Here is a 15,912-nt window from a genome sequence, read left to right on the forward strand (position 1 = left end):
ATACCAGTCCACAGGGGACTCCGGGCTCTGTGTGTCTGTCACTGGAGCCAAAGAGGGAGGGAGGGCTTTCTACAACTCATACATTAGCAGTTCCTGTCAGCTCTTTCTGTCTTTATCCTCATCTCCTGTCTTACTGTGACTCGAACTCTTTCACTCTTTCTGTTTCTCTAACAATTTTTGCTCCAGTCTGAGTCAAACTTATCGTGAACGGTCTGCGGAAATATGGTCCACATCAGTTTGCGGCGCACCAAAGAACATCAGCACAACTGGAATTAAATTGTCCAAAGTGACAAGTGGAGGAGCTTTCATCTGTCATTTTTCAAAGGTGAGTGTTGTTTTTTCTTGAAAATTTTTCTTCCTTTGTTACATGTTGTATATTTATTTTATTTCTAATAGTCTGGGGTGTTATCTGTTGTTTTATATTGACAGGAAATTTACAGAATAAATGATCAAATTTGGCCACATTTTTAAAATGATGACATGAGATTCACACGAGCCTTCCAAAAGCAGATGGATTTCACTCAGACTCAGTCTAAGAAATGAAAACAACAGCTCTGTTATGGGAAAAAAAAAAAAAAAAACTATTTAAAACATATTTTTTCTGATCACTTTCTTCTATTTCAGAAATAAATTGGGCCTCATGCTGATAATTTTTCTTATAAAGAACATTTTAGTGACAAGTTCTAAGTGGAAATCTGAACTGAATCTGTCGGGCAGCATGTTGTGGGGAGACGGGGTTAGTAGACACTGCGGCAAATCTGTGAGTAAAATGGCGATCAACAAGTGTAAAATGAAATGAGCACGCTGTGATAGCCCCACGCCCCCTGGTAACCCTTAGCCTGGATCTCATCACTGTGTTGTTTTTCTCCACTCTCCTCTTGCTCTTTCTGTATTTAATTAAATGTAATGACCCATACTTTCTGTACAATTTTCACTTTTTCTTGCAGTAATAACCCAAATTCTCAAACAGGGAATAATAAAGTATCATCTAATGTTTTTCTCTCTCTCTTTTTTTGGCATTCAAGACTCTTCTGCTGCACCTTCCTTCCTTCCTTCCTTCCTTCCTTTTGCCCGTGCACCCCTCCATGCTGACGGAGAGAGTCCCTGTCGGCCTGATGTCCTCGGTTGTAGCCCCGGAAAAACCCACCTCCAACACCATGGGCCCCAAAGAGGTCAGTGCAGATCTGACGCAATTGTAGTGGATTAATGGCGTGCCATTCAGTCTGATTAAGAAAGCTTAATTGAATCACTGCATGGTGCAAGCGTCTTAATTAAGTGCATTTCTATCTGACTTGGTCTGTCTGACTCAATTTATGCAGACCTAAAAAAAAAAAAAAAAAAGGCTTGGTGGGAAAAACAACCATGATTGTATCAAACACCATTTAAAGTTTACTTAATTGCAAAAAAATATGAAACATTGCATAGAGCGCTGATGAAACGAGGGAGATTGTCGCTGTCTGTTATGTGTGGGAAGTGAGAGAATAATAACGTGAGGGTGAGACTTTGGTGACCAACAGACTGGTTCACCATGTGCTCAGTCATTAACCCTCCTGTTATATTACGGGTCAAATTGATCCGTTTTAAAGTTTGAAGATCTGCAAGATTTGCAAAAAATAGATTAGTGGTTCTCAAAGTGAGGTCCAGGGACCAACAGAGGTCCCTGAAAGCCCAGGCCTATCAATAATCGTTGTTGTAAATAAGTGGCCGGGGGCCGCAAGCCCCGCCCCTGGTCTTCGTCCACAAATATGTGTCAGGCAAAACTGTCTGCAGAAAATATAATAAAGACAGTGCCAGGGCCCACTAGGATGGCAGTGACTCGTGTGACGGACATCAAGTCAGCTTTTGAGCTGGTCATGTCTAATTCAATCCAGAAAATCATTCTGGAAATGACTAATCTCAAAGGGAGGCGTGTTTTGGGGGAGAATTGGAAGAAGCTGGACAAAACACATTCAGATGTGTATTTGTGACACCGCACATCCAACGGAGGCAGCACCTGCCAAGGAGGGCATTGTCATTCCAACTTTTCTATGCGTTTGATCTGCCTTTAATTACATCTAACTGCTATATGTTCAAGATTGTACAGAGAAAATTCATGGGAAATGTAAGTTAACATGACAAAAATCTTACCTTTAGGAGATAAATATACACCCATACTATAAACTAGTATGTCTGAAGCAACTATTGCATCTGACTGATTATGGACTTGTGACCTGTAATTCTTTAGGTGGAGCTGATCCTCGTGAAGGAGCAGAATGGGGTTCAGTTCACCTCGACCACCTTAGTGGCTCCAACCCCTACTCAGACCAACCCCAGCGGGGAGGAGGAGAGGGAGACGTGGGGGAAGAAAATCGACTTCCTGCTGTCTGTGATAGGATTCGCCGTCGACCTCGCCAACGTCTGGAGATTCCCCTACCTCTGCTATAAGAATGGAGGAGGTGAGATGGCTCAAAAGTGTGAGGGGAGGAAGCTGATGCTGGCCCGTATCCAGAGGGTAGAAAGATAGTGTCACCTGTACTTTTCTCTCCTATACACACATGTATGTGCAGTATTTACACATATATGCAGATGTGTGTGTGTGTGTGTGTTTGAGTTCCTTGTGCTCACTGGTTGTTGTTTGACAGGTTTTTTTTTTTTTTTTGCAACCCTTTCCAGAGATCAAAAAAGGGGAAAAACCACCACAGCTGCTCCGAATAGATTAGCTCTAACAATCACTGCCACTAATTATGGCTGTTTAACATAGAGCTCTCATTACGTTTAAGAGCTGTAAATGATACTGTAGCCATAGTCAAGGCTGCCGATATGTGCCCAAATCCTTCATGTTGTCGTAACTGTATTTAGGGAAAACTTTCATATGGGGTAATAAATCTTTTTTCTTTTTTTTTTTTAATTGTAATTTTGAGCATTTTATCCTTCGCTGACAGAGCGATGACGAAAAAATAGGGGAGAGAGAGAGAGAGAGATGGGGAATGACATGAGACAAAGGTTCCTGGCCATTTGCAAACCAGAGATGTGGTCCATGGCCACCAAGATGCCCAACTATTTTTAAGAGTGCTGATAATCTCCATATTCCTTTCTCTGTGATTGCACTGGTATCATGTAATCCAATCATTTTTGGTAGATGATCATATCTCCATAAGCCTCGTATAGGCCGTTGTACCTAATCTAATCTCCTCAGTGGGCTCTCTGCAGCAAACATGACACAGAATGATTTGCCCTTGGTGTCAAGTCAGAGAATGAAGCCAATTGATATGTTTTATTTGTGTGAGGCGGACAATGAATGTTATTCTTTACTCGGTTACCCATTTGTTGGAAGTTAGGGTTGCATTATGACGCTCAAAATGAAATCAATGTCTGGCTTGAAGTATCACTGAATTCAATTACAAAATGATAATTTTATAATTTATATAACTTCTTACTTTCTCCTAAAATAAATGTATAAAGCGAGAGATTAAGTTTTACCTGTCTGTGTGTGTGCAGGTGCGTTCCTGGTGCCGTACCTGTTCTTCATGGTGATAGCAGGCATGCCTCTTTTCTACATGGAGCTGGCTCTAGGGCAGTATAACAGAGAAGGGGCAGCCGGGGTGTGGAAGATCTGTCCCATATTTAAAGGTAGGAAGTGACACATCAGAGGACACATATTCTGACAGACAGACGGACACATGCCCACACTGGGGGATGTACACATGCAAATTACCCTTTCCTGACACCTGCATGTTCTCACAGGAATGCTTGTACATGTATATTCAATCCATCCATCATGCTATGTCCATCTGCCTACGTGCCTGCCTGCCTGCCTGCCTGCCTGCCTGTCTGTCTGTCTGTCTGGCAATGCACTTCTTCCAACATCTACATGTCTTTCTGTCTGCTTGTCTGCCCACATGCCTGTCTGTCCACATGCCAGTCTCTTTTGTCTGCTTGTCTCTGCGTTGAGCAGCGACAGGCATTGTTTATCCTCCCCACAACGTCAGGTTCTGTTGGCACTGAGATGGAAAGCAAATGAAAATTGGGCTTTTAGACTCTCGTCCTGATTGTCCAAATACTTCTGCCGAATGGTGGCGAGGGACACTGGCTGACACTCTCTAGGGGTACTTTTCAACACATCGATAGGCAAGGTGCAGTTTAGGACAAGGCCATCCAAACGTGCACTCACGGAGAAACAAACATTAAGACCAATTTGCGTTTCTCAGCAAAGTCATTGGTTGAAAATATAATGATAGCCTTTGCTCAGTTCAGCTTTTTATGCAGTTTACAGGCTGTGACTTGTGCGTATTTATCCATCTGTCTTTGCACTGTGCATCCTGCTCTGCTATCATTGTTTGTCATTTTCTTTATTTTAAAAAGTTATAGTTTCACTTCAATCCATATTTAACACCTCACTTTGAATCTAAACATGCAACAGAAGTACAAATATTCTCAGATCCCATTATTACCACAGTATGATGCCGTATCGCTGGCTTTTGTTACATCATGTCTTTGCTGGTCTGAAGGTGGCCCACAGTGTTTGCGTGTGTGCTAGCGCTCCTTCATGTGTGTGTGTGTGTGTCTCTGAGCGTGTGCCTCCTGTGTGTGAACACGCGGCGTCTGTCAGGGACCACACTGAGTAGGTTGACGTTCTAATCACACACTTCACTGTCTCTCTGTCTCTCAGCGGGGGGATAACAGTAATTATTCAAATACACACACACACACACACACACACACACACACACACAAATGCCCGTATTGACAGTAATTATTCTGATCAACAAGCTGGTTTCCTCTCAGGATCAATGCATTTGAAGAAAAACGACTGAGAAAGGGAGACTGAGAGATAACATGGCCGCATGTAGCGCTAATAAGAGGCATCGCTCCCTGGACAAATATCACATCCACATTACAAAGGAATCAATAAGGCACAGTTGTGGTCATGCCTCTCAGCAAAGGTTAACAATTAAATTCGGCCTTAGAAGAGTGGACATTGTTTCAGATTTATAGAAAGGGTAGATGTGTTGATAATTAAGGCATAAAGAAGCGATCTTTAAAAGTTGTGGTGCCCTCTGTGAGACCGCAGGCGTGTATCACGACCCTCTGGACTCATACTGAGCCAGAGATTGTGCTTTATGGTGGTCGGTTCAGGCAGAATGCAGTCACACTTTGAACTGTTGATGGAACATATGTCTTTTCTATGGATTCACAGTTATGAGCTTTTAAACTGTCTTGCAGTTTAAAGCCAAATAAGACCACTTGCATACTGAAGATAAGCACTACCACTGTGAAGGCTTCGAATATCATTTAGTTCACTTTATGGTGCGTTTTTGATTGTGTCTTTTGTGTGTATCCTCCCACCTGGATGTCATACCAATACAACAATATATAAATACTTTCTTAAAAGTGGAAGTCCTGTATTCAAAGTAAAGTACACGATTATTATCTACTTCAAATATGAAAACTAAAGAAACTAGTTCTGAAGGAGAATGGCCCCTTGTCACTGACTTATAATATTTACACTATTAGTGTTAATGATGTACAGTATCGGCATGTAAGCAAGCAAGTAAATGTAGTTGTTTTCCACCAATGGACATCTTGGAGGTCAGCCATGAGAAGCAGTATTCAGTAATTCAGGAACAATGTAACAGGACTAAGGCACTGATGGGCATGTGGGATGTTAGATTCCACTGAGGTGCCCATTTTCATCATCTCAGGTACTAATTTGGTAGAGCCAATTTCCCCCTTGTTCTATCTTTGTCTGTAATGCCTATGAATATTAATCATCTGTGTCTCCCTAACAGGTGTAGGCTTCACAGTGATCCTCATTTCCCTCTATGTTGGTTTCTACTATAATGTCATCATCTCCTGGGCGCTCTTCTACCTCTTCTCCTCGTTCACCAGCGAGCTGCCATGGGTCCACTGCAACAACACCTGGAACAGTCCTAACTGCTCCGACTGGGCTGACAACAGCTCCGTCAGTGACATTTACAAGGCCACCCCTGCTCAGGAGTACTTTGAGTGAGTGGGCTTGGACTAAGGCTCGCTATCATTTATTATGTTATTTATTCTAATTTGGAAAAATACACTTGCATAGTCAGTTTAGAGCATCGTTGTGCTCTTTAAAATACTTCCTTCCTCAGGTATGTCATACTCAAACTTGTATGACAACTTAGAAGCTAATTGTAGAGGATCATGTGATTTAAAGTGATGAAAAAGAAGCCCTATAAGTTTGACTAAACTGTGTTCATGGTGGTAATTATAAGGATATATTTAAGTCATTTCTGTCAGTCAAATGGCTTTATTACAACTTGGGCTTCACTGGATGTCACCCACACATTTCCACTGCAGGAAGTGCACAAGAAAAAAGTTTGTTGGAGTGCAGTACTGCCGTGCAGAGTTGGCTCAATGCAGAATAACGGAAGTTACTGTAATCGCTATCAGCCCTTTTTTCTAGATTTGGTAAGGTCTTAGGATATTAAATTCTGAAGAAGTAAAGAAATGAACAAATATTCAAAAATGAACTTCAGGTGTATTTTCCTCAGTGTGAGTGTGGCTCCATTTAGTTTATGTCGCCTCCCTCCCTGTGAAGCCGACCAGGTGTCTCCTATTCCAGCAAGTGAGGGGTTGTTCTGTTGTGACAGTCGAGGCATTTCAACCATGCTAGTTGAAACGGCTGTGCGCTGCTTCCACAGACCCACCTGCAGACAATTTGACTGCATCAGTTGATCATTGGCTGATGTTATTCAGCCTCATCTGTTAGGCTGTCTCTGAAATTATCTGAATCAAAGCATCAGCAGTGATATTATAATCTTTCAGGTGACACACTTCACAGAATGCAATCAAAAAGTACACTTTGAAATCTGTCACCTTTCATCGTCGATGCAGTTTCCCTGTGTTGGCAGTGCTGCCATGATCTCTGAGACCTTTTAATTTACTAAAATGCAAAATTTGGATTTATTTTATCAACACCTCATGTAGCATACCTGGCCAGATTTAATGGAGTCTTACATTTCTTGTCAGTGATGAATCCCAGGTAGCTTCCAAAAAGAGCAGGCATTGATTATAAGATAATTTTATGCAGGATATCAAGATCCAGATCCAGGTGTGTAGCTCAACTGATGTCGTGAATGATAATGACATTCAGGTGGGCTGCAGCATACCCTCAGCGTAGGCATCGTCACTCATTTGAAGCGATAGCCACACGGATTCTGATTGCACACAGTACATCTCGAATCAGTTCATTCAGGGTAACTAGAAATGTCGCTGGGTGAAGCAGGCTCAAAGTGCAACTCTGCAGGACTCAAGGATGTAGTTACATCATAAATGCACCTTTGTCTCTGGCTTGGTCACTGTGTCAAGGGCTTCTACCTCAGGCCAGCCTGGCAGGTCTTAGACCATGTGTTTATTTGTGCCCAGGAGGTTTTGTGTACTTGTGTAAAAAAGAGTACCTTGGGTGGTTTTCTGGATAAAACAGAGGTTCTGCTTTACCTTTAGTCGTGTGTGCATCTGTTGTATGACTGTTGCCAGAAAACCTTGTTCCAAGAGGATGCTGTCTGCAATGAAGGCAGTATCTGTGACATGTTAAGCACAGTCTGAGCAACAGCTAGAGCAATCATAGGTTTTTGGTAACACGTTTTCAGGCTTATTATAGCCTGAGCCGCTCCCTTCAGGCCCCTGCCAAGCAAGTTCTTTGTAGGTGAGAATGTACGAAATGAAAGACCGTATACCATAAATGGTGACTCGGCAGTGGTCGGGGTTCTTACCAGAATCTCCTCTTTCCTTAGACGAGGGGTGCTCCACATCCAGGACAGTAACGGTATCGATGATCTGGGCCGTCCACGCTGGCAGCTGACTTCCTGTTTGGGTGTAGTGATTGTTCTGCTCTACTTCAGTCTCTGGAAGGGAGTCAAGACCTCTGGCAAGGTTGGAAATGACACAGTTTTCTTAATGTGAAAACCACAAAAGTACCATAACTCCTAAGAAGTGAGTCGTAACTCCATCTAAGCCATGGAGTCACTTTAAGGATATGTGTTAGAAGGAAGAATGCTGCATGTTCTAGTCCAGTTTAAAGCCACTAATGTGTGTCTATAAATGTGTTCTTGCATTTCCACTCTCTTGCACACACAAATATGTGAATCTGATGTTGTGTGTGTGCACGCGTGCGTGTGTGTGTATATGGCCTTATTTTCCTGTGTAAATATGTGGGTATCCTGTGCGTGTGTGTGTTCCCCGCATGACCCTTTCAGGTTGTGTGGATCACAGCCACGATGCCCTATGTGGTCTTGACTGTGCTGCTGCTCCGCGGAGTCACTCTGCCCGGAGCCATCGATGGCATTAAGGCTTACCTCTCTGTAGACTTCTTGAGGCTCTGTGATGCCAAGGTGAGTGTCGACAGGAAGGGGGGGTGGGTTTGAGTGAGGTGAGAGTGCTGGGCGTGCTGAAGAAGGAGAAAGGGAGGCATGAGGAGGCAACTGGGGCTGAAAGACACTTTAAAACAGGGGTTTAACAAGTTTCAGTTTTATTTTCTTCATCTAAAATTAGCAAAACGATGTGTTAAGAAACCTGAAAACTGACAAAGTAAGCTTTATCTTGCTAAGCTAGTATTAACATATGGGATATAAATTAACAATAGATCATTTTGAAATTGCTAACAGTGTCTGATCAGTATTCACAGTAGACAGAGGGTATATTTAACAATGTGTCTGTATAAATCATCAACTGTTGAACAGCTTTTGCATTCATGCTTAAAAACACTTTTTAATGATTGCAAACAGTCTTCATTGTAAACTATCTGTGGTCAAGGCTGTAGCAACAAGGTGTTACTGCTAAAGAGGCACAAAAGCAATATTGATATATTGTCAGTGTTGATTGTGCTTTGCAATTACACGCTTACCAAAAAAAAAAAAAAAAAAAAAAAAGCTGTATCCCATAGTCCCATATCAGGCAAATCGGACCAACAGTGAGCCCAGAACAAATGGAAATGGTCTGAATGGAGGACTATAAGAAGATAAGAACTCAATTTAAAAGACAGAAATCAGGGCTGGACAGAGTAGAAAACTCTGCAGGGTCCAATGATGAAAGGTTGAATGTCAAACTATTCCTGTGAACTAATGCACATTTTCTGAGAAATAGTCACTGTCAGTCTCCTCATTGTGTGCTGTGGTTTGCAGTGTTAAGTATAATTATAGAGGCATTTCCTCAACACATTAACACATGAGAAAAACATATGTGTGACCTGTTTCAAATAATTTCTTTATCTGCCAAATATCACATCTTATAACAATAACTTATTTATCTTAATAGAAAGCATGCAGGACTAAAGGACTCAGTTATGGAGAGACGCAGAGAGATAGAGAGATGCATGGCAGCAATTGGAGAATTAGATTAGGTAGATGCATGGAGCAGTAATTTGCAAAATTACCCCCCGTATTCACTAGCGTCTTTCATCTACTGCCGTTGAATGAGTTTCCTGCAATTATCCCTAATAATGGCTTTTTTCCTCTCCTGTGCCTTTTGTTTGCCGCTTCACACAAGTGTGCTTGTTCTGTCGCTCCCCAGGTCTGGATTGAGGCAGCGACACAGATCTGTTTCTCTCTGGGTGTGGGGTTTGGTGTGCTAATCGCCTTTTCCAGCTACAACAAATTCAGCAACAACTGTTACAGGTAAAGACACACTGGGAGAGGCTGGAGGGGATTCACAGAGAGGCACACAGGACGGGGAGCTGCTTCTACCGACACACACACACACACACACACACACACATGCAACATAAGCAGGTGAATTACAATAACCTTTGAAGTTCCTTGAAACCCGCCATGTCTTTGACACCCTGCTGTGCAACAGACAGCCGTAACACCAATCAAATCTGTCGCACTCTTTGAAAATCATCAGCGTCCCACAGGAGGCTTTTATCTCCTTTTTTTTCCTGAAAAGTGACACATGACACTGTCCACCTTGAGGATTTCTCCAACAGCATATCACCAAATCACTGAGAATATATTGCAGCAAAATGCCAAAATTGCCTAAACTTTGAAAACTAATGATTCTAATTTCTTACATTTTTGCAATTGAAGCAGGTATTAGACTAGACCAGCTACCAGTGACTCACCTAACATTCTTTCCACGTAAAAGCCAAGAGGAGGCGGCCCTTGACCAACCTCTGACGTGCTCTTTAATTGACTCATTATGTTGATATTGACTGTGTGATGACTGACTATTGTCATTCTGGGCTGTTTTTCTCCCCACTTTATTTGATTTTATTGACCCAGAGATGCCATCATTACCAGCTCCATCAACTCTTTGACCAGTTTCTTCTCGGGCTTTGTGGTCTTCTCCTTCCTTGGGTACATGTCCTACAAGCACAACGTAGCCCTGGACAAAGTTGCCAGAGACGGTGTGGTATTATTCATCTGTGCCTGTCATGTAGTGTTTATACATGCTGTAGATTTTTAAGGCAGACACAATCATTTGTAGAAGCGCAATTGCAGCATAGCATTTTGTTATTGCACTTGCCTAACCGACTGTTTCAGACTCTCCTCACATGTCAGTAATGTGGTGTGTGAAATAAGAGGGGAAGGTATACCGTATATTGACAGGTTGTTGACGTTGGCATGGCGACCACAGATAGGCTGTCACAGCAGGCTACTTATTCTGTGATGAGTGCTTTTAAATGACACTGCAAACAGCACAGTAACAAGCAGGATAATGTGCATTCTTTAATCATTTCAAGAGTCAGTGATATTTAAGATGAGCTCTCTTTAGTTGCCAGATGTAATCAATAAAGAAAACCCTCATGACTGGATTCAAATGCCACCACTGTGGTTAGTGGACCTGGCTTTCTTGCAAGTCGATTAAAATGAAGCATGTTGCACAAACTCTTCTCCAGCATACAACGCTTTATTTACGATTCTTTTTTACCTCATGTGTTTTGCTTTTTATCTGTTTTGGTGGCTGCTTCCATGTTAAATGCTCCAAACACCAATTTGAGTTTGTGCTGCAGGTGCTGGTTTGGTGTTTGTTATTTACCCAGAAGCCATTGCAACATTACCTGGGTCTTCAGTGTGGGCGGTTATCTTCTTCATCATGCTGTTGACACTGGGCATTGACAGTGCTGTGAGTCTGCACCCCGCACGCACGCACGCACGCACGCACGCACACGCACACACACACACACTCACTCACACAGACACCTGTTGTTTCAGCCAGGTGACTGTGTTGTATTCTGACTCCTGTGTCTTCTGTCGTAGATGGGTGGGATGGAATCGGTGATCACAGGGTTGATTGATGAGTTTAAATTCCTCCATAAGCACAGAGAGCTGTTCACCCTCTTCATCGTTGTTGCCACCTTCCTCATATCCCTCTTCTGTGTTACAAATGTAAGTTTCATACCACACGCTCAGTTGATGTTGTTCCTGTGTGATTGTTAATACTCACCTCTGCACTGCGGCTGGACGGTAGCAATTTCATTCATTTCAATTTCTTTTCTGTTTGTTCTTACCATAACCTGTATGATAAAACTTAATATATAATAACACAATTATTATGAATTCATCATGTTTCTCCAGGGTGGGATGTACGTGTTCACTCTGCTGGACCACTTTGCGGCAGGAACATCAATTCTGTTTGGAGTGCTTATTGAAGCCATCGGCATCGCGTGGTTTTATGGTGAGAAAGAAGCACCGGAGGAAAGAAGAAGGGAAAACAGATGATTCATGTTTTCATGGTCAGCAAAGCTGATGCTACATTAAGGGTTTGATGAGAAATCTGTTGGTATCGGTGTGCTGTGCCTCAGTGCAACATAGTTCTATTAGCCACAAGGATACAGCAGCTACAGTTTCTGCTCCCACTAATAGTTTTGTCTCTTCATGTATTGGTATGATACGAGGATATATGGTGGCTGTGGTGCTCATGAGGGCTCCGTGAGGAGTTTTGGCCACTGCCAGTGTTACCTCTGTGTTCACTCCACTCAGTGCTGGTGAGCCAGCACATAAAGAAAATTGCAGCTGGGGAACAGGCAGTTACCATTTGTCATGGACAGGAGTCAGCTGTCTAATAGCTGGGTTGTAGATTGTTGTGGGTGGCAAGTTGGGAGGGGGGTTGCCATCATCTCTACAATGCTCTCTGCTTTTTTTTAGGTTTAGTTCTTCCAACACAACACATCTCTCTAAACTATTGTTTATTTCTGCGTGAGGAAAGACTTTTCTTGAGTTAATAGCATGTCTCCAGGGAGTAAATAAACTCTTTATAGTTGTACTATATGTTGTTTGTCAGGGCCCCAAAATCCAACCCCTGATGGGCTGATCGAGGACCTCTTTTGGTTCTGTAAACAATCACAGCAGTGTCAGCCATTTGGGTTTTCCTCCTTCTTCCCTCCTTCATGTTTTTTTATAACTTAATTGCTAAAGACCACCTGCTTTCTGATGGCTCTTTACCCTGCATGTATTTCATCTCCAGCCCCACCAACTGAAAACAAGAAAAACTGACTTTTCATAGAGTGTGAAAAACTCACCCTCATATTATGAGGACAATCTAAAGGTCAGGGAGAATGGTTAACCTGAACTTCTGTATTGAGTTTCTTGTCTCATGTCTACTGAGTCTGAGAGATCCATAAATGGCTAAATATTAAACAGGCCCCAGGCAGTGGGGTCAGTATATTGCCACACTTTGGTGGGTCCTGACCTTGGCAAGTCAGATAAATCAAGCCTTAGGCTTCAGTGGGCCTTTTTTCCCCATCCCCATAACTGCTGACAGGAACCCTTGACCCCTGGCTACTGTGGTCTTTCGTTCTGCTGTCCACTACGTAAGCACATTTAGCTGTGCTGAATACCTGCTCGTCAGTCTGGATAAATTCTTCTCCAGTGAGAGATGCCTTCCAGCCATGAGAGAAAAAGTCTACGGCCACGTTTTTGAGAGAAAAAAACTTATTATGCTTGGGTGGCAGAGTGGCTTTAGGTACTGAAATGGCCAAATTGTGGATTGCATTCTTACTAACAGGCTGTAGTGTCATGGCAAAATTTATGGATAGGGACCATATACATCGATTCCCTTCAATACCTGATGTTCTCTAATACAAAATGTATAAAAGAACAAAGGACGGTGCTCCAAACGCTGTTTGTGCATTTGACATTTTTAGCAAAGTCTGTGTTTAACTATGTATTGGAAGTAATAGTAAGTACTTCCATGTGTTTCAGGAGTGGACCGTTTCAGTGATGACATTGAGGAGATGATTGGCCAGCGACCAGGAAGGTACTGGAGGTTGTGCTGGAAGTTTGTCAGCCCCTGCTTCCTCCTGGTGAGAATGTGCCCAGGCTGATTGTTCACTGGAAACCTAATCAAGACAAGATTAACATAGACAACAGGAGAAAAGTGTTGGCTTGAACCGCTTCATATTGTATCCAGCAGTCCATCAGTGCAGTGGTTATAGGGAGCAGATGAGCCCAGATGTTCTCCAGCTTTTTTTCATCATGTATAGTGCTCCTTACACTGGACCACTGAACTGATTTGCTTTTAAGAAGAAGTGAATTTCTGTTGAAGATTTTTTTTCATTCAAGTCCTGTTCTTCCATAGTTTATGGTGGTGGTGAGCTTCGCTACATTCAACCCCCCAAACTACGGCTCCTACATGTTTCCTCCATGGGCTAACATGGTGGGGTGGTGTCTGGCCATTTCCTCAATGACCATGGTGCCTCTGTACGCCATCTACAAACTCTGCACGCTGCCTGGAAAGTTTTGCGATGTAAGTCAGAGCTATGACGTCTCAGCACAATTAAGGGGAATTTAGTTATTGTATTGTTATTTTACAATATAAATAACAATCTCTCATTTTCAGTCAGCTTTGTCTTGACAGTGATTTTTCCTGAAACATCAAGTATTCTTTTTTAAATCTTTATTTTATAACTTTATTAAAATATGTCAATCGCTCTTGGCCCTGTCTCCTGAAACAGAGACTGGCTTATGCCATCACCCCAGAGACGGAGCATCATCTGGTAGACAACGGGGAGGTTCGGCAGTTCACGGTAAGTGCTGGTTTTATTATGGTGAAGTTTTATCATATCCTCAGAATAGTTTACTGCTGTTGTTGGCTCAAACCTCACATGTATGGAGGTCTTGGACAAATATTAATGTTGATGATATGACTGACTCTTAGCCTATCTCAACCATTATTACGAGCACAGTAGGACTCTGTTTTACCTCATGGGCATATTTCATTTTTTCCCACAGCTGCATCACTGGCTGGTGGTCTGAAAAATGCAGAGGGAGGTAGAGAGAGTGAAAGAGTGAGAGAGAGAGAGAGAGAGAGAGAGAGGATGAGAGTATGGTCATTGGGTGGATGAATGGATGCACAGCAAAGGTCTGAAGAGCTAAGAAGAAGAAAGAAATAGCTATTTAACTCGACCACGGTGACGGTGGGGGTGGGAGCAGTTTAAAAGTGCCGACAGAAAACCCATAGAAACTGTAGTGTTCTTTCATTTCTACACTGGACGTGTGAAGCTGTGCGTTGACCCTCTCCACCGTTGTGTTGACACTGGTGAATGGGATTCAGTCAAACGGCCGTGTGGTGTTCAGGCTGCTTCTTCCATAAACACAGAACTATTCTTAAAGGAATACCATACATGTTTTAGCCAAGCGCACAGAGACACATAATAAGAGTAAAAGTCAAAATGACATGGTATTTCTGTGAGGCAAGATGTTAGGTAAAAAGATTCAATTCAATTAAAAAACATCTGGAAAACTATATTTCCAAAATGCATGATCTGTTTTTGGAAACACATTTTTTTTTTCTTAAAAGTAATTTGTCTTTATATTTTCATGTTTGTTATTCTGGATCAAAACTCTTTTAGCTGGTAGACGTGTGATGAATGCCACAGCTTTTACTGAATCCCAGTCCATGTGCACATCTTGTTTGTAATATTTATTTATTTATTGACTTGCTCTTCTTGAAGACTGTTATAATACAAACAATTCCTGCAGACTTTGAGAGAAAAAAGACACCTACTACACCTACAAACACACAGTCTGGCCAGTCGTGCAGTTGTTGTGTTGACACTGTCATCCCATCACGTGGTTGAATATATTCTAAAACTATAAAAACAAACCTTCAAATAATTGTCGCTGACACACTGAAAGAACATCATCATCAGTCACACTGCTGATCTAATCAACCAAAGACTAAAATCAACTAAAAGAAAATACATTGCTTTCTCACGTGAGCATGTTTTGCCAAGGCATTTTCTTTCTTTTAATCAGTAGACCACTTGATTGTTAACATCATTACACCGACTCAATCACTCCTCCCGTTCTAACAAATCAGTGCATGTTCTCTTTCCACTTCTGTAAAGCTGAACATTTGTTGTGTGTATTTTCCCCCCCTAAAGGTGGTGATTTGAAAGATAAGACTGTCACATTTCCAGAAAGCATAAAGCTTTAATTTTATCGTTTACAGAATCTTATTCAGTGTTTCAAGACTGTTTAAAGAGCTGCTTTTTATTGAACTGCAAACTAATAGTGTGTAATGTAATATATGAAGTAATTTAAGTTATATATCTGTGTAAATGTAGTGTAGAGGGGCTTGTATTGTATTGTACTGTATGATATTCAATAACAAGACCAGCCATATATATATATATATATATATATATGGATTATTACTTTGTTACTGTGAAGTTAATACATATTAGCCTTAAGAATCTTGATGAGAATAACAATGAAAGTCCATTTAATCTTACTTCTAATGAACTCTTTCTGTTTCATCAGAAACCATTTTTCACATGGGTCAGCGATGACTTGCTTTCACCTTGTGGTACATGTAACACACCGAAGGGTTAATTATGTCCCAAATTGTACGCCTGTGCTGCTGTACTGTGCCTTGTGGTGTTTCTGACTGTATGACTTTGTTTTGTACTGTCAAATGAAGTATAATTAATTAAATTATTACATTTAAAATGTC

The 15,912-nt window shown here is 41.8% G+C and overlaps 1 protein-coding gene across 1 annotated transcript; it reads left to right on the forward strand.

Moving 5' to 3' along the window:
• Nucleotides 1-15,912, forward strand: slc6a3 (solute carrier family 6 member 3). The gene is made up of 16 exons (XM_076738097.1): nt 1-325; nt 1,026-1,172; nt 2,225-2,435; nt 3,478-3,609; nt 5,769-5,985; nt 7,752-7,890; nt 8,214-8,348; nt 9,526-9,629; nt 10,236-10,360; nt 10,967-11,079; nt 11,214-11,342; nt 11,532-11,631; nt 13,158-13,258; nt 13,534-13,701; nt 13,910-13,981; nt 14,187-15,912. The coding sequence occupies exons 2-16, from the start codon at nt 1,086-1,088 to the stop codon at nt 14,208-14,210; spliced, it is 1,857 nt and encodes a 618-aa protein (XP_076594212.1). The 5' UTR covers nt 1-325; nt 1,026-1,085; the 3' UTR covers nt 14,211-15,912.

This window comes from Chaetodon auriga, chromosome 8 (assembly GCF_051107435.1).
Source record: "Chaetodon auriga isolate fChaAug3 chromosome 8, fChaAug3.hap1, whole genome shotgun sequence".
NCBI classification, from domain to species: Eukaryota; Metazoa; Chordata; class Actinopteri; order Chaetodontiformes; family Chaetodontidae; genus Chaetodon; species Chaetodon auriga.